We start from the raw sequence: 25,485 nt of genomic DNA on the forward strand, positions 1-25,485 counted from the left end.
TCACATTCTTCATTTGATGTGGATGTACCTTGACAACTAGGCAGAACCCTGTTCCAGCCAGGCCTGCCATCATCCCCCATGATGCAGGTGAGGGTAGAGTAGCCCTGGAGCACATAGCCGGCTTCACAGTAGAAAGTCACAGTAGAGCCCAGCTTATAGTCACTGCCCAGACGTGTGCCATTCATTACATTGCCTGGGTCAAAGCACGACTCCCTCAGCTTGGCTTCATGAAAAAGAGAACGGGAGAACAGATTTAGGGTGAAACTCCTGATAACAAAAAAACTCTACTACAGTCACTGAATATTTCTTACTTGTCTAGTACTCGTCTAGTAGTTATAAAGAAAAAAAAAAGATCATAATACTGTCTGTCTTCTTTGACATAAAGAACTGCGTGACCAGATTATTACCAGATCATATCACTTTACGACCTCCGTCCTAATGCTTTGTTCTGCATTTTGCGTATATGTGTATAAGGGTAATATCAAAGCATACATTTTTTTTTATACAGCGGTGATTTCAAATGAATTGCACATTTCCAGCTGCAGGGGTGTCTGATGCAGTGCAGCTAATATGTGTTTGACTGATTGTTCTGTTATAGAGAGACAAAAACAGCCTGCTAAATTAATGTAATATGGCTGAGCAGTCTAATACAGTGACATTATGATCTGAGAGACCACAATTGGACATGCTCTATTTGTATGGGTAGATGTGATGCTAGCCAGCGCAGGCATCTGTTGGCTGACGCATCAGATCTGGGGTCCGGGGGTCCCCTTAGAGAGCACAGTGGCGCTGGCCACAGTTCAAAAAGAGGTGGTGGCAGACTTTGCATATATCGGAGGATACATGTGTATATTTATAAGGCGTGAAAAAGTATTTGCCCCTTACAGATTTCTATTGTTTTTGCATTTTTCAAATGATCAAACAACCTTTAGTCTCAGACAAATATAACCTGAGTAAACATAAAATTACATTTTTTAAATAAAAAAAATATCCAAACCAATCTAGCCCATTGTGAAAAAGTGTCTGCATGAATGTAAAACATGGAGCTACTTTGCTGTTTCAGGGCCTGGACAACTTGATGTAATAGATGGAACAAGGAATTCTGCTGTTAAACAGACATTCCTGAAGGAGAATGTCCGGCCATCTGTTTGTAACCTTAAGCTCAGGAGTACTTGGAGTCTGCAGCAAAAAAAAAAAAAAAAAATGGAGAGACTTATTGCCAGCTATTGTTAAAGCTTGATTGCAGTTGTTGCTGCCAATGGTGGCACAACCAAGATATTAGGTTTATTGGGCAAACACTTTCACACACTTTTAATTAAAAAATATATTTGTAAAATGTTATTTTTGTATTTACCTAAGTTATCTTTGTACCAGTATGACATACATACATACATTCATACACACACGTGTGCTTTTGATAATTTATCACCTGCTACAGATGTGGGGGACAGATATTAGGTTAAAAAAGTCAGGACCATATTCACTTACTAAAGAAAAAGACATGAAACATCTAGCTTCAGACACTATATATCTAACCTTGTCCGTAATGTGACAAATGAGATCCTTTCATCTGTGTGACGGAACTGCCGTTTGTATGAGTATGTGTCAGACACCTTTCAGTGGCATACCTTTGTACTCGAGGTGAAAGCCGGTATAGCTGACAGAGCCATCGCTGCGGAAGGCCAGGTGCATGGTGTTGGAGCTGCTCTCGATCCGCTCAGGAAGTTTGCTGTCCTGGAAGCTGCCGATCAGAGGGCTGTTGCTGTCCGGCCCATCGTAGATGTAGAGAAAGTCGTAGTTGGGCTCGATGCTGAAACTGGAGGGAGGTTAAAAGAAGAGATGAGAGAAGATCAAAGAGCAGTCTCCAATATCCACTCGATGCGATCAAAGGATGGCGTAAGGTACCCTAGCCCATGAAAACCGCATGAGACCTGAGCTGCCCTTTTAGAACAGGTGTACAGAGTATTGAGAGATAGACTGAGCAAGAACAGTAAAGACATCTGTAAGTCATCCAAGGAAATAATTTTTTTTTTTTGCGCTATTTTACAGGATATAGATGGGCTAACTTTGGTGATTACTGCAATTTGGTATATCCATCCTATTTCTCGCTGTGCTTAGGGACAAAACCTAGGGATTAAATAAAAAGTATTAATACAAAGTCATATAATCTAATAGTGGGAATAACTATGTAGCATGGACTAGATTTGACAACAGAAGGTGTCCTTTATAAAAGTTAACTGGTCCTGATCTAAAAATATTCTTTTTGCAATAATGTATCGATTTTTAAAAACAACATTGATTTTAGTTATATATAGTTTTGAAGTATAATGTTTGGGTGTCAGATGGTTAATTTTGTATTCAGTTTAAACACCACCTCATAGAAAGTGGTTGTTACACACCACTGTTCTAATTGAGTAAAAAGTGAGCTTTTCTTTCACTCCCATTATATGAATAAGAGACTGTGCTTTCATACAAATTCAGAATCACAATTTAACACAATATATTGAATTGTATTCCCTGCATTGTGATAAGCATCATATTGCCACATTCTACTCAATACACACTCCTAGTATTGATTCATCTAAACTACTCATCAGAATCATCAATCCCATTTGTCATCATTGGGCCACGGGATGAACTTGATGTTCCATTCTCATCTCACTACGGCAGTGAGAACATCCCACATAATTAGTGTTTTTACAAGATACTTGGTACACTATTATCACACTCTTTTGGACATCAGTCAAATTAAAAGGTTAATTTTTCACTCTGCTACAACTGACTGGTGTGCTTGTATTCATACATGCAGCAAACATCATCATGTCTCGTGGAGTTAGTTCCATACCAGGGGTGAACACAATATTCTGATATGACTGTGTACTTTTGTACACAATGTTATCGCACTAACAATACAATCAGGATTTATCTTACAGCCACAAATGCCCTTTTATCACTGTACACATTCATGTTTGGTCTATAAGAAAATTCTAACGCATGTGACACCTTGCCATTCAAACCACAACATGGAGAAAGATGGAGCAGAGCTAAAACCGCAAGCAAACTCGAGCACCATATACAAAACAAACAAACAAACAAACAAAAATGTATATATGATTCTCTAATATAACAATTCATGAATCATATTTGAGGTAAACCGTACAATTTCTGGTGCTATTGTTTTAAGATCATATAGCCCAGTACGTTACCTTCTCAGGACCTCAAGAGTGAGTGGTAAACAGTGAATTCCCACACATTTTTGCTGAGGTACAGAAAAAGAGATAAAACAGGAGGAGAAAAAACCCTCAATCACAATAGGCACTATCTAAAGCTTCGCCATGCTCCTGGGTCTCCGAGACAGAGATAAACATTCGCACCTTTTCATCTTCAATAAGGTGTGACGGTAAGGTCTCCCCCATCAGCCGAGTCATTTGCATGAGATGGATTGCGAGTGCATCAGATTTGCTTTCCTTTTCTCCCCATTATGCCTGTGAGAGAATGCTAAGTGTGCTCGACACACTCCACTGCCTTAGAATCTATCGCTCAGGGCTCACTGGGAGATAATAGAAATCCAAACATGGGAATTTGGGCAAAATTCTTTACACTACATTAAAAATGTAATTAATTTTTGATAACCAGATGTGTTTAAAGTTTTTTTTTTCTTCTCAACACTGTCTAGCCTCTGGAGCTGTCAATCAGCAAACAATTAGCTTTGTGGTAATTGGATTGGGAGCTAGCACAGACAATGTGCAAGCTAATGCTAAATAGAGAAGCCAGAGAGATAGCAGTGTGGTGTTATAATGTTCGGGGTCATTTTTATTTGGTATTGTTCATTGTAGTTTTGTTCACACTTGGTATCCTGGTCTTTTTCCTTTCTTCTTCTTTTTTTAAGCAGAATGATGTCAGTAATGGACTGTGTAATGAAAGAGCCTGAGACGGAACAGATTGAGAGCCATTCATTAGAAACCTGTTTGAAACGCTGCCTTACTGGCTGAACTCCAACATGATTTTTTTTTTACTCCCAGAGGAGCAAAAAATATAATATGAACAAGGGTGGCTCACATTTAATGTGAAACCTGGCCAATGATGCTACCTACTGAGCTGTAGTGTGCTATAACGTATGACTCGTGGCTGACTTATAACTTTCATTACTAGCTTTAAATAATGCACATTAGTAGAGAGAGGAGAATGTGGAATTGTTCCCTCAATCAAATTTACAACACAACTGTAGAACAAATGTAGATGTATTCGCTTCTTTAACTTTGTTCTTTTAGAAAAGAGATCCTAGGCTAATGTAGAGAAAAATTCCAATCTCCTAAAAATGTGCTCCTCTGCAAAATTTAACAGTGAAAACTGTAGACACCAAACAAAAGGTCTTGAACTTTATTTATCTTGTTATAGTTTAATTATGAGAATTAATTACATGGAAGTGACATACTGTAAACCTCAAACACTGCTGCGTCTTCATAAAAAATCCTGAAAAATCAAAACTGAGCTGTAAAAGAGGCCAATTCCAACACAAGCTAACTTTCTACTCTCACATTTTGACAGTTAATTATAAAAAATATTTTGACTCATTTACTAGTTCATTTTGTGGCATGTCGTACATAACACCAATTTTTTTTTCTGGACCCCTTCAACCACAAAGTATTTTTGCTGCCTAAGAGCAAATTGTACCTTTAGAAAATATTATACACATACTCCTTCAATATTCCTTCCCAAATCAAGAGTATTAAAAAGAGTTTGTCCTGCTTTTGTTGGAGTAACTGTCTCTACTGTCAATGAAAGGCTTTCTATTTAATTTTGGAACATTGCTTCAAAGATATTCTGGTGTTTAGCAACACAGTTCCACTGCTTCACATCTGCCTAAGAGTTTGGACTTTATATATTTATGCACACAATTATACAGAGACCCAGCCTAGTAGAGTAAGCCCTAGTTAAATCTGGTGAAGCAGTAAAGCACTGCACCATGTGTTGTTGATACTGGAGAGAAGCACATCACTTTCAGCTCTTAGGTATATGGGTAACTACACTGTGAGCACGGCTTTTCCTTTGTCCCCAGAAGAGAAGAAAGCAAAATGTTAAGCTACAAGCTAACACCAGTCAGCCTTTAATCATCTCTTCTCTATGACGTCGGCTCTCTTGGAAACAAAATGAACTACATCCACTAAGCCAAAATGGACAAAATCACACAGCAGAAGAAAAATAACTGGTTTATTTCATGATTTGAGAAAGCCAAATCCAGAGAAGTGAGTCAAAGAAAGACTAAAAGTTACCCACAACACTATCCAAAAATACAGCAGTTTTTGTCACAGTGTTAAAATTAAACTAATCTAATCACCACAAAAAAGTGGAGAGAGAGAGAGGGACAAATAAAGAAAGAAAACTTTCGAACCTTTTCCTAGTTGTAAAGGTTTTCTGCACTATTAAATGAAGCTCAGCAGTCCTGACTCTCTTTGATGCAGGCTGGGGAGGTTTTTTTAAAGAACTGGCTGTGCTATTCGCATTAACATAGCAGAGGTTAGCACATCTGTCACGCATCCCAGGATCCAACAGGGCTGCATCCTAACCTTACATCAACCCTGCCTTGAAAAAGAAGCCCTGTAGTGCTATGAGCCTCACTATGCAGAGGCTACATGATAAATGGACACAATTAGCAATACTATTTGACTGCGAAGCACATATATCAACTCTTCTTCTTTTAATAATTAGTCACATCACTCAACGCTGTGACACTAAGCTACAACCTAAAGTGAAGCTGAGAGAGGGAGGGAAAAAGTTCATTACCGGCAAAATGAGCAAAGAGTTCCAGCTGGGCTCATTATCTGCCTCGGACATGAAATGCATTTTAATTCAGACAGTGATAGTCCGCGCTGTTACATAATTACTCTACACATCTATGGCTGATGGGAAACGGGAGACGGTTGCCTCATATCAAACCCATCATTCTGTCATTTTATCAACAAAATTACTAAATGAACTCTTGTTAAATAGGACGTCTTATGTTTGCAGAAAGGTAAATGACATTTTAAAAATGTCAAATCAAAAAAGCATTCTTATCAAAAGTTTTTTCACTCACAGCAGCACTGTTTAGACCAATTATCCATATTAAAGAACACTAAAGTTGATTTGTCCTTTAGATTAAAATGCCAAATTAATGCCAGTGCTTACTAAACTAAAACAATAATATAAGATTCTCAGAAATTAAAAACCTGAAATCTGATAAGAAGTGATTTGAGTATGGGAGTCACTGAATTACTTACTTATATGTTGGCAACCACTTAATGTTTTATAATTAATTATCCTGAGAACATTATTGATTTCTTTTCCCAATTTTTATTTATTCTTTCTTGTGTCCTTTCAGGGGTTCCATAAAAGAGCCTAAAATGCCAAACTGTATCTATGTGGAAAATATCAATTTCAAAACCACCAATTTGTTATATATCTGTCTTGGGGATCTATGCTAAGCTTAAATCTTCTCTCCACTGTCCTCTTCTTCAAAAAACACCTTAGGCTACCTGTGCTATAACAAACCAGAGCTAAACACAAACACCAGCTTTTCTCCAGAAAGCCCACCTTGGTAATGTGAGTCTCTTCATCTTGCTAACATCACATCACACTGGACACAAAAACTTGGTAACTGCAGTGTTTTTGATACAGTTCTAAAACCAGGCTATAGTATTTGCCAGTGCCATAAACCAGCCAATTAAAGCAGAGCAAAATCTTTCCCCACTGAGAACCCCCCCCTCCCCTCTTGTCACATACATGTTAATTTATATACACATTTAATACTTAATAAATGTATTTTTCACGTTTTAAAGTTAAGAATTTGTATTTTTCTTTAACAGAGATGTCACCAATAATATGCTGAGTATTTACCTAATGAATGCCAGTGAAAGGACGTAGTCAGAGTTGACAGATATGAGCCAATCACAGTCCTTGCTGTGAGGGTACGGGTGAGGATAGTTGGGTGAGAGGATAAAGCCAGAGGAGCCAGTCAGATTCCCACCACACGGAGCTGTGAAAACACAGAGGACTCATATCAGGAACATATGGGCACACGTAACTGTAACACGAAGGGTCTCGCTCATTAAAACACACAGCCAGACCAGCTGCACACCCCAGGACCTCAGCACAGAAGAAGTGAAGTGGAAGTGAGCAAAGCAGTGGAATCAAATCTCTCCTGCAATAGCAAACCTGCACAAGCCCTACTGAAGAGTGTGACACAAGAAGGGGTGGTTGGGGAGCGGGGGGATGGAGAAATGGGGAGAAGTGATGGGTGAGAAAGAGAGAGAGAGAGTCAGAGTCATATATAGAGAGAGGATAATTAGCTGTGAGCACATGAAAGGAAGCAGCAAAACGTGGCTCCTCTACATTTTTCTGCTTGCTACTGAAGTATCTTTGAAAATAGGAAGGCAATCCAAATCTCGTAATTTGATATTCATTAATTTCAGCGCACTTTCTCATCGTCAGGATGATGACGGTTGCCTGAATGACTCTTTGCCTCAAGTGCTTCTTGGCTTTCACAACTTGAGAATCTTTTGACAAAAATGCAAATTACCAGACTGGAGGATACCCATGCAGAGAAGACACTTGAAACTAAATGTAATTTCGAGCTGTATGTATTCACAGTCATGCTAAGTAACGCTTGGTGTGACGAAGCATACTAAGCCTGAAGAACCAATAAAAACATTGAGATACGTAGATATGTTCCTTCATTAAAATAAATAATAATAAAAAAGCTTTGTAAATGTTGTTTATTGACAACATGTTTCCGCTGTACTAATCTTAGAGCCCATGGTCCAAAACCTGGATCTGGCGTATCCACTTCAAATCAGAAGTAACATGCTAAATTACAAGGGAAAAAAGTAACTTAAAAAAAGATTTTCCAGAACTAGCACTATTTTACCATAATCAACATTCATTATTAACATAACAATTATTAACATAAATTATTTCCCAACTGAAGGTGTTTCATATAAATCACAGAGCCATGTATGACCTTTTAACTATGTGTAACAAACACTCACCTATGCAGACGGGTGGGCTGGGTTGCCAGTAGTAGCGGTTTTCCACCTGAATACAGGTAATTTTCATCTCACCCTGGAGCTCATATCCTGGGTCACACTGAAAGGTCACAGTGTCACCAGGCTCTCTCCCGTCTCCATTGCGACTGCCGTTCATAGGCACTCCTGGATCTCTGCAGGCAGTGGCCACAGAGCCTGCCAATCACAAACACAGCCAATTAACAAGAGCCGGTTTACTCTGTTAGGATTGGGCAATATGAGTCGTCAGTCAGAACGAAGCCAAAGATACCACAGGAACCAAAACTGTCAATTAGGAAGAGAAAACAGTGGAATCAGGCCTGTCAGATTGAGGGGATAGGCCTGTTAATGCTACAATAATACAGAGTAATTAATCACTAACCAAGGCTGCTGTTATTAAACCTGTCAGTCAAAAGTGAGACCTGAGAGCTATTATAGTGATGGGACTCACTGGAGAACTCGATGGCGAAGCCAGACTTGCTGATGTAGAAGTCAGTCTCAAACTGGATGGTCACCAGGTTGAGGGTGCTGTGAATGCCCTCTGGCAGCAGAGAGCCGCTCACCTCCCTCAGAGACATCTCATTCTCAGGCGGACCGTCCCACACCTTCAGGATGTCGTGGGACGCCTCAGTGTCGAAGGCCAGGAACTGTAAACTGTTGGGAAGTATGGTGATGAAGCAAGTGCAATCCATACCACACATACATAAATATTATTTTTCTGCTGCTTAATTACATCAGTCACATTACAAGTCCTGATGCCTGAAATCTGATCGATAATTTACATTAATGTCACATTCTCTTCAGTTGAATATGTATTCGATCTAGAACCACAAAGAAAGTTAATTAGGTGTGGTAATGTGAACGTAGCCTGTATATACCTGTATAAAAACTAGTGTAGTATAGAACTAGTATAGAAACTAGTGTTCTGTACTTTCAAACACACATCAAGAAAATAAACTGAAAAAAAAAAGAAAAAAAAAATATAATAATAATAAAAATAAAACTAAATAAATAAATAAAAAAGTTCATAATTTAAACGTGGAACACAAATTTCTCTTGCTTAGTTTACTAGCTTTGGAAAGAACTACCATCTAAATCCTAATGCTTCTTTCACTTTATAAGATGGTACTACATCTCTCATCTTGTCCAAAAATGCAAAAGTTTAAAAAGTAGCTGTCCTTTAAGGGGGGCTTGTATGTTAATTTGCATTTTTGGCAGTGGTTTAAAAAAAAAAAAAAAGAAAAAGTAAAATACACTGCCCAACTGAGGGATCCCAGGAGCAAAAACACCAGTTCTAGTATAAAGCTGCTGTAAACCATGTAAATTCGATGCACCATTTTTCAGTGCATAGTTTTGTACATTTAAATTGTAACTTGAAATGCTGGTGGATCTCACTATAGTTCAATTTAAAAGAAAACAGATGTATTATACAGCATCAAATTATTTTCTGCCTTATTGTATGTTTCAACTCTTAATGAAAAAAAAAAAAAGCCTAAGAGCTCCATCGTGCTCACAAAGATCAGAATTCTACTCGTTGCTGAAACACAACAGACAGAAGTACCTTCATTTCATGTTATCACCAACATTGAGCCCCGGGGTGCAATAATTGCGTGATACTATTGCATTGGCTGCCGGCGCTGCAGCTCTTCATAATAATTCCACAAAATGGTCTGAATGAGACATCAGTGGGCAGATGAAAAAGTAATGAATGAATATCTGATTTCGGCTTTCGGTGCTCTGAGAGTTCGGAGAAGGACAAATTATCTCGCTTTCAAGGTTGCGACGCTTTTGGCTTGACTGGCTCAGCTGTAACGATTGAATCTGTGAGCGGCATTTTCTGCCTTATAATGGATTCGGTTGGTCAGGCATCAATGATGGCTCACAAGTGGAAAACAGAGATTTGTAAGGGTCAACATCAACTCCCCTGATGCCTCACTGTCCCCATACAGATGGGATATTGATGCTCATCTTTGGCCTGTAAGTGGCGTATCAATAGTTAAAGAGCTTTGGTTTCAGACCGTGGCCATGTGTGTGGTTTGAGGTCTGCTAGGGTTGGTGGAGTATTGATTTAGAAGGTGTGGAGTGGTGGATCATGTCTGTACATGTGTGGAGGAATGCTGATCAGCACCTGACAATGTTGCCAGAGTCCACCTCGATAGCCCAAGTGCAACGCAGGTTGTTGTCATAGGGGAATGGGTAGCCAGGGGACAGGATCCGTCCGGATGACTCTCCCTTAAAGCGTCCCCCACATTCAGCTAGAAGATTGGAGAGAAGAGAGAGGACAGGCAGACGATGAGAGGATGAACAGAAAAAGAAAAAGTAAGACAAAGGGGGGTTCAGAAGAAGAAAGCAGAAGGGAAATAAAAGACAGTGAGATAAGAGATCAAACATCTCTGATGTGTGGGTTTTTTATCAGTCTCACATTCACGCAAACACATCACGCCTCCTGAAGCTGTGCTCAACTCCTCTGAAATAATTAGGGGCGGCTGGAAAACAAATAACACAATTGGAGTAGCAGAATTCAAGGCAGCGTGAATCATCCCCCTTAATCAATACGGCCTCGTGAGACTACGTGTAGACTTTGGTCAGCACCAGAGATCTACACCCTCTCACTCCCTCTATATTTCTCCTCTTTCTTTTTATTTATCTCCCTTACTTCCTTAGCATGCAACTGGTTAGCTTTTACCACGACCATCAATCAGCACACAAACAAGCTGCAGGCCCATCCTGCTGCGTCCGGATAGAATCCAGAGGTGCCACTGCAGCTTTCCTTACCCTGGCATTACTGTTAAGCTATATCTAAGATCATGATTAATAGTGATTGTTTGGTAATGCCCACACCTGTATAGGTGAGGTGTTATCGTGTGAGTGAGCACAGTGTGGGTTGTAATAATCATGACTGGTGTCATCTGCCTAGATGCCTTGTCTGTGTAAAGAGACAAGGGACTTTGACAGAGATCACATCCGCATTCACAATGCAGGATGCCCTGCATGCACACCCTACAGACCAATACAACCTTCTATAGCTTCCATGGCACATGATACTACTTCCTGTCCCAGGACATGTGGCATGTCAGTGTCTTAAGATTTTTAACTGAAATATAATTTCACAATTTAAGGGGATACATACAACAACACAGGTGTGTTATCTAAAACAGATGTCACTTCTACGGCTGAAACTTTGGGAGCGGGTTTAATAAGAAACTTCTACTGTTGCTTCTTTTCCTTGCATACCACCTTTAATTCCACTCCTTCCCTCTCTCTCTCTCTCTCTCTCTCTTACTCAGTGCACAGTTTTCAGTAGGTGGGTGTCGCTTGTTAATGGAGCCCACATCAGCATTTTCTTTCAATAAGCCTCATTTGCATAAGCCATCTACATGACAAACAATGGACGCACAGTTCAATGAAGCCTGAATAACGGGGTTCAGATCGCGACTTGATTAATCTGAACATTAGAGTGGGTTTTTAGACACCCGGGCTGGAGCAGCCTCCCTCTAAACCAACACGCGGTCGTGCTCATCGCTCATCACGGCAGCTGCTCAATCACACGTCAGCGAGCGTTCACGAGCACTCAATCACCCCTGATTGGCCACTCAGAGGCGTTGAAAATCCCAGCAATGGGCTGGAGAGCTGATGGAGATTTCAGTTTCAGATTCCTTGTTTTCCCAACTCAATTATCACAGCATGACAGTATGAGCTGTGTTAGGGCGGAGATGCCGACTGATGTGTGACCGGTGATCTAGTGTGATCTACCTCCTTAACCCACTTCACTCCATTTGTAAAATGTTCCAGTGTGCATTTTTTCCTTTCATACTCCTTCATAGAAAAAGTGTGATTTAGAGACATACTCATTCTTTCTTCTACACCTCACACCAGTGGATGTGGACGGAAAAAAAATATTAAATATTTTATCTGCAATAAAGAAAGGTGGAGAGAGAATGATAAGTCCCCCCACCTCTTTGCAAAAGGTCACACAAAATGACCCGCATTTTTCCAAAGTCTAAGGAAATAAAGTAGCCCCCCACATTATTAAGCATCTATTTTTAATGCTGTTAGATAAATCTCTCACGATATTAGTCTGAAACATCAAGGTTGGTCCAGTGCACCGTGCATTTGGAGGCGGAAACACTGTATTTCATTAACACAAGTAGGAACAAACATTACGCTGGTTCTGTCCCATTTTAACTAGAACATTGTGGGCCAATCAGAAGAGTCTGTGTGCTGTCGCGGGTACAGCTACAAAATGGCCTAGGGAAGGGATTCGGACGAGAGCTTTGCGGCTAATCGTTCCTCATTAAAACCAAATCTAACACTGAGCAAATCTGATCGTGGGTCAGTGGGCATACCAATATCTGACTCTTCCGAGGCCAATTCCTCCTAATTACCATCAATCAGGAAAATGAAGGAAGTAATAGCTGCACGCTGCTCTGTCTCAACCCCTGTGTGCCTGGTGCGGTGAGGAAACGCTTCCGCTGCTCACTTGAGGCCCCATTTCAGCCCCAGCGCTGCATTCAGACAGTGCTTAACAATTTGAAATGTCTAACACGAAGCCCTGTATTGAACCTGGGGTGGGACCACGATTGGTAATTCCTCTAACACTGTCCATTTATATTCACCTAAGAAATGCAAAGCCCTGCGAATTTAAAATAAAGTTCTATAAAAAGGACATGATACAGAATTAAACTATTTGGATTAGAAGCTGTTTGAGCTGCAGTGTGGTGCTTCATTTGTAGAATACCAGAGGGCTGAGTCGAGCTGAGGGTTGTTGTTGGGCTAATACTGCAGCGTTGTTAATTACAATGAATAGGTGGGCCTGAAAATGGACCTTGGTGGGTGAAACTAGGGCAATGGACTGTCTGAGGCCTAATATTGAGTATAAGAGTTTTAGAACTGCTTCTATATGTGTATGTACAGTACTGTGCAAAAGTTTTAGACACCAAAGCAAATTACACTAATCAATTTATCTCAGCAATATGAGTGTTTTTACCTGAAAAAGCACCACATTTGAACAGATGCAAATAAACATACATACAGTAAAACATAACAAAGAATTCTCATGTTCAACTAAGTACGTTATATCCTGTGAGCCAAGATGAAGAACAAAGTGTAGTTCCAGATTTCTCCTGGATGCTCTCAGCCAGCATGTGTATATTATGTTCAGTTCCGTCAGCAGCTCCCCTGATTTACCAAATCAGGTGTTGATATGATTAACTAGAAATAACTCTATTAACCTCAGATGAGGAGAGATTAGGATATGTTTTAAGGAAAACATGGCTGTAAAAGCTCTGCTTATCGTAAATATGTTTGTATGTATTGTAATGGTGGAGTTTTACTGAGCTAATAAACACTTACTGCCCAGATAAGAAGCTTTTTTTTTTTTTTTTACTGAAATTCCTACAGGTGCCTAAACTTTGCACAATACTGTATATACAGTTTTTCTCCTGTTTTTGTTGGAGCAACTGTCTCTGGACTATCTAAGGTTTTTTTTCCCTTTTAGAGCGTTGCTGTGTAGATTTGACTGCATTCAGCAACAAGACCTTTCATGAAGTCAGCATGTTTGATGATCATCACTCCACTTCATCCCCAACTTCCAAAATCATCTATGGATGAAGCTCCATCATTCCAGAGAACAGTTCCATTGCACCACAAGATAATCCTGGGGGCTTTAAACCTAGCCCACACCTGACATTAAACAGGTGTGTAAATCATACTTTTTACTGTCTGAAAGAGTACTATCATATTTTCCATTTGCACATCCGTACATCAGCATGGGGTGTAGCTTAAAATTAGCAGAATACATTCACTACAAGTAGTGTCCAAAAACATTAACAGTAATAAATCAATTTAATAAAATAACACCTGAGGTTATATTCAGAAAATCTGCTGTTTTATATTTTCATTTAAATACATTTTATTGTGTTTAATTAAATGCTTTAGTTAATTAAGTCAATGTGCTTCTGTCCTTGCGGCTATTCCTGAGCATTTTAATATGTAGGAGCTACTGTTATTTAAGCCAACAACTAAAAACCATCCCATGCATACTGTTGCTTTGGTGCTTTACAGCACAAGTATACGTCCTGCATAATTGGTGGCTGGAGCTTACCGATACAGGATGGCAGAGGGTTGTCCCAGGCACGCCTCTCTCCAGTCATGCATTTGAGCACACTGCTGCCGTGCAGGGTGTATCCGGGGTTGCACTTGTAGGTGATGGTGCTGCCAGAGAAGTGTCCCTGGTCATTCACCTTGAAGCCAAACTGGGGCACACCAGGATCCTCACAGTGAGAGAGCTCAAAACCTGAAGAGACAATTATAAAGTTAAACCCTGAACGATTATACAGCTCACAATTATAAATTCTCTAAGCTCTATATGAAGACTTATAAACATCATAAACACCATCATCAATATATTGCAGTCTGGGTTGAAACTCTAAAAATCTGGACTGTCTGAGGGTCCTTGAGCTTGAAAACGCACACAGTACAGAGTTAACTTCTTGAGGAATCTTGAGGAAATCTATTGCTTTTAAAACTCTAAAATTATTTAGAGTTATTATTTAATATTTGCTAAACACTTTATGGCTGTGGTGATGATGGGATTGACCACCTCCTTCCTGGTAGTTAGACTGTTGTGCCACTCCAAAGCCATGAAGCCATGTACATTTCTGTTTCCAAGCAAGAAGTCCTAGAATGGCACAAAGGTCCACCTGCTGTTCTTCAAACGTGAAAACACAAGATCAAATCCCAGCAAGGAGCTTTATTCTCAAAAACCTCCCAAAAACATGTGATACAGAGAGTTTACACAATACTAGGTCTTATATAAGGCCTATACTCTTATGTATTGTTGAGCAAATTTGGATACATAACTTAGAAGGACTTTTGGCTTAGTAGGAAGTTGGGTTAACACCAAAACATCACATTATTAATTTAAGTTAACCTGCCTTTACATTTGCAGTAGTGTAGTCTGCTCAAAAATAAGTGCATTTGCTATTAAATTTGCTGAAAAATATACTACCCAAATACAGCATTTAGGAAAAAATCTATTACACTAATGGGTGACCTGTCCAGACAAGAGTTCAGAACTATTATCCTCAGATTTAGGCATGTATCACAGCGACCAATAAAATTTGTCAGCATGTAGTATGACGTCAGCTGAAGTCAGTCATTAGGGCGATCATTATGGGCGAGAGTTTGTGTTAGAATCTCACTGTGTTGTGCAGGCAGGGACAATCCCTTGCTAAGCAGGCAGAACAATTAAGATTAAGTGCTTGGTTAATGGAACTGCATCCAGAACGGCGCAGGCCCACTTGCTGTGCAGCACTTGCTATTAACTTCAATAATCATTACTCTTGTTGGTACTCTCACTGTGGCACCACAGTGCAAATGGCAGGAAAATCAGCCACAGCACAATCAGTTTTGTTTTACTTTTAAAAATCCCAACAATCACTCCTCGCTAATGATTCTTATTTACTCATCTTTTGGAGGCTTCTTTTGGAAAATAAAGTCTCACACTGTGACACACAGGCATTATGTAACAATGTAGCAGCCAGGTATCACTTAAATGACTGCGCATAAGAGCAGACCTCTTCAAAGTCACCACCACCAGTCTATAGCTATTATGCTGCATGTTGAGTATGGCCAGCCATGACAGCCTCTGCTTCTCACAGAAGTCTAAACCACTGCTTTCTGCCACCTAGCCTTGATTACGAGTTGATTACAGGTCACTGCCTCATGGCATTTTTCCAGGTGGCACAAAAGACTCGACAACATAAAAGAAGCCATTTTAATCCATTTTCATTCAGCCCCTTGTCCTCATTTGGTGGCTAAATTACAGCTTCTGGGTGAGCGGTGGTGGCCTCACCTTCTCGCAGCTTTCTCTGACCTTTATTATGCACTCAAATGGCTAATCCTGCAGGTGGAATGGAATCGCAGACAGACAGGGATTTAGTCGATTTTAAATGAGATAGCTCACCAGCAGGTTAATGCCTTCTCCCCCACTGGAACTAAAACCCTGCCGAATCCCACACGGTGGACACAATAGTATTAAACCCAGCCAAACGCGGACCGGATGCTTGCTCAACTGCCTTTGTGCGGACGAAGGCAAGGTCAGTGAAGAGAGCAGCCTGTTCTCCCAGTCCACTCATTCATAATCCCTCTGAGCTGGCTAATGCTTCATGTGTTTCAAGTGCCCTCATGCTTTCTGTAACTTTCCTGTGTGGAGGCTTTGTGTGAATTGCATGCTGTCCACGAAAAAGAAGGGTCAAAATGTTACTAATACTGCCAGGGCTGTTCCTACTGCAAATGTATGCCCCGTTTCCTCCCCAGCTTGAGATACAGAAGGATATTTAAGACATTATTTTCTGTGAAACCTGTGTGCCTCACATTACCTGTTTGTATGTGTTGGCATTTATTCAAGATACACTAGCAAATTAATTAAGGCAACTCAAGAGACTCCAGGGAATCGCCTTTATTCTGACATTTTGAATCAACTCACCCAGTTTCCCCACCATAATTATCTTAGGTATACAGTAGTCAAATAAATATATGCTCAGCAGATATGAGAGGCCTTTTTTGTGTTGCGTTCGGGGACGATGGCTGGCGATGATGTGGTGGGGTTCAGGTGAACAATATCCAGCCATAGTCCACTGTCCACTATACTGCTGCAGACAGCACAAGCACAGTTATTTGCATTAATAACTAAATTAGATCAGATGTATGTATGGATCAGAAAATACCTAAATAATGAATCAGAGGTCTGTGGACTGTTGAATAATTATTTACCATTAAAATATTGGTTACTATTGCTTGTGAAAAACGTAAGTGTAATTCCTGGCCCTCACACTGTGCATTTTCTGGCCTAGTTCAAGTAAACAGTAATGTTTTTATTTGGCAGTTCACACAGTCTGAACTACAGTAAATGAAGCACTGAGGGATAAGTTTTAATTACAGTACAGCTATAAGAGACACTGACTCATACTTTATTATGCGCAGAATTAAATTTTCTTATTACCTCATTTCTTATTATAATATTTTCACATTCAGCATGTGAGACGAATATTTATTTTTGTATCAAATAAGTACACTACATTTTATTTTTAACTTTATACTCGACACTGCTTTATTTATCCATGAATTATAATGTTCTTCTTTTTAATTTTCATTTATACTTATAATTTATTGACACAGATATATTTTAAAAAGCATATATATAATATATAGTAAAGGAAAGATATGTGATTAATATAAATAATAATTGGTGTCATCGTTTAGTTATTTTATAGCAGATTTAATGCTGTGTATGCACCCGACCTTTCTGGGCTTCCAAAATATCTAATGCAGGAGTATAGGCCTTGACTCCTGAAGCCGGGTTTGAGTGAGTGGGAGCTGATCTCAGCTGGATCTTGTTAGCGGAACACAATGAGCCTGGAAAGAACTGTTTGGCTAACCTGAGCAAATAAGTGCAGCTTTTATAACTTGCTCTGTGGTATACCCTATGGAATTGGACATTTATTTTTATAAGAACAAGCAAATATGCATGCAATTCACACTGCCTGAATTCTGTTTCATTAAATGTCCAATTCACATGGTTACAGCAGTATTGGTTCTGTATTTTTAGTTAAAGAGTTTAAAATGTTGAAATATAACAACACAAACATGTGACAATGTGTGGGGAACAGGCATTCTAGTAATTACAATATCTGAAGCAACGGCATGGTTTGATCACTGAACCATGAAAACAACCTGCACCAATTAACACCCTGTTCCAGCATGTTCATGTTATGTGTCATGCTCCCACTGCCTCCCAGGTCTGGTCTCATTAGCACTTTACACAACAACTTTCTTCCATTGAATTTCATCTCAATTTTTCGGTTGTAATCCCAGTACCTGGAATTGTATAGTTATCATGTTTATGCATATGTTATGCATATGACTCATTGTACAAAAAGTGGTGATGAGGTATGGTTTGAGTGATTTCAGTCCTGACGAGTCAGTCCTGATGTCGTCTGTCTGCCTGCCACGGACTCTAGTTCACATGCCAAAGACTACATTTTCCAATATGCACCTGCGCCTAACCTCCCGGACATGCCAGATCACATGACATTTCGACATTCCGACTGACACAGCTTTTGAAATGACTCTCCCTGTACAAATACCCCCTGTTTTCCCCTCCTCCATTGTCAGGCTAAATATGTCATATGATGTACCATCATGGTACATCAATCTTTTAATAGAATGTCATTAAACAGTCTGACACTGGGTCTTAAAAATCTTGTTGAGATCTGTTTAACCTCACTCACAAGACAGATTTTCCCAAGCCCTAATACTTCAGGATTATTTCAAATAATTTAATGACCTTTGGCATGTCAGTGTATATATGCTGTGCTTTGCTGTGCTATTTTAATGCTGTAGTGAAGGAGTATTAATATTCCTACAAATGTTCAAATTAATCAGTAAGCATAAACGCTTCTACTTATTTAAAAACATAGATGGAGCTGATTGAATTTACGATGGGTGCTGTATGATGCAATACTAGGTAAAGGACTTACTGGAGTAGACCAGCTTGAAGCCCTCTCCCGTAGCTTCAGCATCAGAGAAGAACTCCAGCCACAGATGGTTGGAAGTGCTGATGAGGGTCAGGCCCAGCATGGCCGAACCTGTGAAGGCTCCCAGTACGTGGGCAGTGTTGTCTTTCCCATCATAGATCTGTGAAGAACAACACAGCACAAAAATAACTGAAAAAGTGAGGAAAAGCAAAGTGAGACAACAAAGGGGGATCAGGAAAAACAGAATGGAATCTGCTCTGAATAGATTTGGTCCTGTGAAAACGTAATGCACTGCTTCGGTGGACAGAGAGAATCAGCATTAATCATAAAGTGAAGTCCAAATATAGGTTTAATCCAGAGAACTGCAGCACATCTCAGAAAAACAAACGATGAATGAGTGGGTTTCTTTGATCATGCTACATAAGCCCTGCAATTCAACAACAAACAGGTTTATTCAGGGAAATTCACTTTGACCATCTCTGCTGCTGTGCTGATATACAATGAGAGGCGATTAAAATGTAAGTGTCTCTCGAGGTTGTTTCAGCTATCCAATGCCAATTTCGGGGGAGCAGACAATAAAAATGTAAAGCAAATTTCTTGGAACGCAAACACAAACACGGGCGCATTATGTATGCTAATGCTATGACTGTAGAGAATCCTCATATAATCGCTTTTCCTGGCCAATAACTGTGCAAAGAAAATGAAATTACCTTCAAGATATCCCCCTGGGCCAGATGGAAGGTTCGAGCAGATATGTTGATTCCTTTCCCAGCCTGCACCTGGATGCTGTAGATGCACTCGTGGTTGTTGTCGTAGTTCATGGGATAATTTGGTGACAGCAGTATCCCCTCATTGTGAAAGACAGATGAGCCACACTCAGCTAGAGATGAGGAATAAAAACATGGAGAACATGGGGGGGAGGTGCAGTATCGCAGTAATCGAACTGCCAGCTACCATCATTATATCAAGATATTCTATATTGCTACAATTACATACGTCACATTCCATCCTATAGAGCTACGGGCAAGCTCCTAAGTACACCACATGGACATTTGGTGATAGCAAAAGCTTGTTATGGGAGTCTGTCACTTTCAGGCAGATTGATGTCGACAAGGCAAAATGTGCAGCGATGGTGAATCTGAAAAGCGGTGTCGGCTGAGCAAAGTGCCGGCGTTCGAATTCAAAATTCCGCATCATCCGGCAGTATGCTGGTCTGACAGTGAACAATTACAGTCAAAGGTAGAGTTAATGGAACAACAGACAGTAAAAACAGATGTATTAATACCCATCATGCATCGTGGCAGGGGAGCGGGGAGGCACATAAAGCGGCACAGCCAGGCTGATTTATTTAATGCCCCTGCGCCGTTTCCCTCTACACTGTGCCATGTTATGACGATATTACCAGTGTCATATTTTGAATAAATCACTGCTGTTACTGCCTCCATTTAGTAAATTACCTATACACACTCCCCTCCCAGAGCCGGCCTAAGACATGATATGAATTTGAACTGAGCTCCACTCTCTCTCTCTTTCACTCTCTCTGCCCTTCCGCTCACTTTCATTTTGGCAGCAAAGAAAAGAAGCTCTTGTTTAGAGCATTGCGCGCGACCCTGTGGACTCGGTGCTCCGACCAGCCTGCTGAATGCAATTTGAATAACTCAGTCTATCCCCCAGATAAAGTGTAGAGGAGATTAGGGCTGGGGCGGTATTGATTTTTTATAACCGCGGTAAAAAACTAACGCATCAGCGCGATATTGCGGTTAACCGCGAGACCCCAAAACACCCCCCCCCCCAAAAAAAAAAAAAAAACACCACAAATTTATTGGTAACAAATCTTTATTCTTCAAACCATACAGCCTACATACAACCTCTACATAAACCATAAATACAGCATAACAAGTGAACATATGCTGCCTGTATAATTCGTCATTGTACAGCTAACCTGTCTTTTTCCGAGCAGACTTTTTGAAGGAGGAGCTTGTCCGCCTCCCCCTTCTCCATCCATAGATCTATTTTAGGGCTGGCCCGAATAGCGGTTTTGAGCTCAGGATATTCGGCAGTAATTGGTAGCGAATATTCTAATATTCGTTTAAAAAAAAAAGACGAATTAATCCACAGCAAAATGTTCCACTGACCCCCGGCCCCGAAAAAAATATATTTCTCACCCCTTTCCTCGGGCCGTTCGGGCTCAAGGCTCAAGAAGTCTGTGATATGCGTCTGTTTTTTTTTTATTCACACTCTTCTTATTTCTCATTAAATATCTACTAGATACAGATTATATCTGTACAGTATCATTTATTTCACTTCCCTCCTGAATATTTGGAGTGCATTATGTCTCCTTATGTTGTGTAGTTATGTAGTTTTCACCCCAGAATTTCTGCTGCCTCACACCAGGCTTCGGCTGCATCGCAGGGCAGGAGCGCAGCTGCGTTACGGCTATTTCGTTTGAATTGTGCAGTGCAGAGTATTACAGATTTTGTATTTTTGCACTTGGGCTATTAGCTCAATATTAAATATTTCGTTTGTTTATAAATTATTTTATATTCTTAAACCCTGTTAAATTATATTCGATTGGAGGAAATTAATTCAGACATCATTTCTTTTTTGTCCCGTTACCGTTCCGCAAAAAAAATCCTTCTTTTAATCCCGCATCAGCCCGCCACATACACAGTTTTGCCGCACCTGCCCCGCGGTCCTAAATAAATTTAATAAATTACATTTAGTGCTTAAAATAAAAAAAAATATTTATTAAAACCGCACTGAATAGTGCGGTCACGTTTCTTACCACATTACAAAAAAAAATCGGTGTGTGTGTGCGCGTGTCGGTCCATTCTCCGCTCCTTTTTTGTGCTTAGGGTTTTTTTGTTGCGTGCATGAGAATCACTGCGTGATTATTACAATTTTCTTAACTATTTATTATGTGCTCCCACATCCTCTGGATTGATTAAACTCCTGTTCCCGCCAATAACAATTCAGTTCTGTCTGTGCCGCAAGATATCCTGACGGGACCCGCGTCATATAATATGTTGATTAAAATGTCGTGACGTTAAGAAATCGGCTCGCAAGAGACAACCGACCAAAAAAAAGACATTAGTTCCATTTTAAAATAATAGAAACCTGTCCTTTATGTTTGACAATTTTTGTTTCACTTTACGTGTCCTTACTCATCTGAAGTTTATTTATCTGAACTGAGTTTTATATGGTTATATTTGTAGCGGTTCTGAACTCAGTTCCGCGTGCTGTGAAAGAGACAAGGCGCAGCGCATTTTACCTCAGACTTGGTCAGATAACAACATTTCAGTAAAGATGGTGGTTATAGTTTTATATCATTGCTTTGCTGTTTGAACTACACTTCAACCAACCTTACTATTTTTACCAAGACTAAGGCGCAATGCCGCGCGTTCTCCGCGGAGCTCACGCAGAACAGCCAGCAGCCAGACAATGAATTAATATATTTTACTTTCTCAAAATGTGACCACGGAACACCTTACATGGCTCTATGGTTTACCTTGAGGTGGGTGAATTAGTTTGATGTGTTGGCGAGAGGTGCAGACACCACTTTCCGGCAAATCTTGCAGATGATTCTCTTCTGTTCTGAGTCTTTTTCTTCCTTTTTTCTCAACTTACTGAGCCTGCCCTGTAGCTTCCATTTCCGAGCCAATATTAGTGCTGCTAATCTTCACTCTCTTCAGCAGCCTCAATGGAGACGAAGTGAGCAGGAGACTCCAGAGCTGTTCTGACCTCAATGAGTACCACGCACCGCGTTTTGCTTAACCCATTCGCTGCCGCGCCAGTGCAGCGGCAGCACAGATAAATGACCAAAATTTTTATATTCGATATTATGAATTTTGAGATCGTTTGACACCAATATCTATCGCGATCAAAATATATTTGATATATTGCACAGCCCTATAGTGTAGGACTTACACTTGACATATTAATACTGAATTCACCACAGTTGTGCTTATATGGAGCATTTTACTACTGCTCAAAACGCAGTCAATCAGATTTGACAGCCATAAAAAAATGCGGTAATGACGGTAATGAGCTCATCACCGCGGTGACGTCCCATAACCGCGGTATTGCGGTAATAAAATTATCGTCACAGCCCTAGAGGAGATACAAGCCTAAGCTGTACAGTGTGTGTTTGCTTCCCTTCTCAGTTGGGGGGTTAAAATGTGTGGGTATCTGGAGAATAGGCAGGGGAGTGGGGCTGGAATGGAGTCGAGCACTTTGGTTTATGGCTGCTCCCCCTGCACGCCACGTCAGAAATAATCTCAGCCTGTCCCTCTTTCTTTTCCAGAGTGGTACACCCCCTGATGCTCTCCAGTCTTAGACTTTTCACATCTAATCTGACAGGCAGCTCAAACTCAACCCAGTGCTTGAAGAGAGTCATCAGACTGCACACAGTTTTGCTCAGGAATCACTTATAAATAGATATTAAATCTTTAACATAAACACACAAAACAGATACATCTCTATTTTTAATATCAGTTTCCATTTTAAACTTAAGATTTAAATCTCATTCTTCTCATTTTAAAAATCCATGAATATTCAATAATAATAAATTTAATCAGTTAGGAAATACTGATACATTATTTTACTGATAATATGCACCATTAGATAGCGTACCAATCTTTATTTTTTTTAATCATGTTAAAATGTGACATCTATGAGAATATATTATATTACAATTTTAGTAATAAATTTAGTCAGCACATGTTGATGGAGTCTAGGTTTCCTGATCTAATTGTATGCTCTGAGATTGAGGCAGGGGTGTCTAGTATTATCCACAAAGGGCCAGTGTGGCTTCAGGTTTTCATTTTAGCTAAGCACCAGCTCATATCATACACTGTTTGAGAAACTGAATAAACAAGAACTCTTCCAGGTCAGGTTTGTCACCTCTGGATTAATGACTCGTTTTTAATCAAATATGGATTAAGTCAACTAATTCCCACATAAAATTAAGAATGCAAAATATTATATTAAGTAAGAACTATTTTCTAATATTTAGTGTGTTTTATGTATTACTTCGCAGTAGCAAGTCTGATATCAAGTAATCTGAAATACAATCTACAACTCCTTTCTAATTAATACCTCTGAATACATTCAGACTGGAGTCTAAGTTGTAAGTCTAAGATTTCTTTTCAATTAAATTTATCTTGTTGCAAATGTTGTGTTAAATCCTTGTATTTCCGCTACTCTGTCTTGGAGTGAGAACTAATTATAAACAAGACAGATGAATTAGGTTTAGATAAAGCTATTAACAATTAATCCCCACAAACATTGACCTCTAGAATTTACAAAGTGCAGTCGTTTAAGAGATTTTCTGTGTGTGTGTGTGTGTGTGGCAATGAAATGTGACCATTTACAGTGATTTACAATGTAATTTAGACAGCCACTCTGGTTACATTCATGTAATTACTTTATATTAAAGTTACTAATTTCATATGAATTTCATGATTACTTAATGCATATGGTGCATTATGAGTAGTAAAATGTCTCTAAACAAGGGGTCTGGGGAACTACACTGGTCTGCATTTTTTTCTGCTCAACTACATTTCCAGTACAATATGAACTACATTGAGTCTGGTTTTAGTAAAACAGTGCCATTAGATCAAACTGTAATCTAGCAGAAAAGGCCATAATGTTCAATCTACATCTGCTTACAGAGCAGCTTGATTATAGCAGAAACACAAAATAAGTTACTGTTCGATCTCTGGATACTGTTAGCGGCTTAGGGCAGTGATTACAGCTAAAAGCCACATGTCACTAAAGACAAGCCTGCAATCCTGTCAATTGCACATATTTTCAATTATAAGACATCTGATATTTAAACAGATTCTGTTTATAAAATACATCTGTGGGGGTCCATGGATTTTATTTTGCATTTTGTAGAAAGAAACTCCTGCTGCAAAAAAGCCTGAGAGCTCTCCATGTAAGAGAACAATGTTAAGATTAAGCTTTTATATTACATTGTACATTATTTGGCTGTGTGTGTGTGTGTGTGTGTGTATGTGTGTGTGCTGACTGAGCAACTCTGATTGTGAGCATAAGCAGCATAGCAGGTAGCACCATAAACTCCACAAGCCATCTGTGGAAGCATCTAATCATGCTAATATGAAACTAATGGATAAAGATCTCCATGCTGCGAGGGAGAACCTCTAAATCACCCAAACAAGAAAGACTTGATGTTCAAGAGCAGCTCTTTTAGCTTTACATTATTTATTTACAAAGGTTTAACGTGGAGGCCACTGCTTTTAAACTTTCTGCTGTCAGTATTGTTTATTATTATTTTAACAGCATTAATTTAAGTGATATTAGGCAGGAGTAGGGGCATGCCTTTTGAAATGACATCCTGCCATCAACTGTAGCAGTAGTGGAATCCAAAGCCCAGCTGAGGACAGACACAGTATGCACCACAAACACATAATTACAGACATTATTTTGTGTTTAAAAAGACCAGGGCTGGAGACCACTTATACCAACCCATTATACAAATTATGCAGAGTACAATTTTAATCAATGTTGCCATGCATTGTACCCCTACAATGAAACAAATCAATATCAAGCCTGTGCTGATCTACATTCAGAACAAAACATTCAATGCACCCAACAATAAAGGCAGACCTTACGCTTCTTTTAAATAATGGTATAGAGCTTAGCAACACCCAGAATGTTCTTGATCCACATGCTAATCGATTTTACAATGGACAGTGTAGGACTGTGTGTGTTCACACTTCTCTGGAGGCAGATTAAAATGAGTTAAAGAGGCCTTCAGCAAAGTCTCTGAATGTACCACACATACAATATGTTAGGTAAGACAGGGTTAAGAGCCCAATTTACATTCTTCACTGTAACAGTGAGCATGAGTGGGGCCACATAGTCTGTTTAAGAACACTGGA

The 25,485-nt window shown here is 39.7% G+C and overlaps 1 protein-coding gene across 5 annotated transcripts in view; it reads right to left on the reverse strand.

Moving 5' to 3' along the window:
• Nucleotides 1-25,485, reverse strand: part of csmd3b (CUB and Sushi multiple domains 3b) — a 524,461-nt gene that overhangs the window by 139,557 nt on the left and 359,419 nt on the right. For all 5 annotated transcript variants that reach the window (XM_022683312.2, XM_049475470.1, XM_022683311.2 and 2 more), the window contains 9 exons: nucleotides 19,291-19,460; nucleotides 18,584-18,740; nucleotides 14,146-14,337; nucleotides 10,171-10,297; nucleotides 8,494-8,696; nucleotides 8,028-8,219; nucleotides 6,877-7,015; nucleotides 1,629-1,816; nucleotides 29-223 (listed from right to left, as the gene is read on the reverse strand). In XM_022683312.2, the coding sequence (XP_022539033.2) occupies nucleotides 29-223; nucleotides 1,629-1,816; nucleotides 6,877-7,015; nucleotides 8,028-8,219; nucleotides 8,494-8,696; nucleotides 10,171-10,297; nucleotides 14,146-14,337; nucleotides 18,584-18,740; nucleotides 19,291-19,460 (1,563 nt within the window). The remainder of the gene's footprint in view (nucleotides 1-28; nucleotides 224-1,628; nucleotides 1,817-6,876; nucleotides 7,016-8,027; nucleotides 8,220-8,493; nucleotides 8,697-10,170; nucleotides 10,298-14,145; nucleotides 14,338-18,583; nucleotides 18,741-19,290; nucleotides 19,461-25,485) is intronic.

Source organism: Astyanax mexicanus, chromosome 3, assembly GCF_023375975.1.
Source record: "Astyanax mexicanus isolate ESR-SI-001 chromosome 3, AstMex3_surface, whole genome shotgun sequence".
Lineage (NCBI taxonomy): Eukaryota > Metazoa > Chordata > Actinopteri > Characiformes > Acestrorhamphidae > Astyanax > Astyanax mexicanus.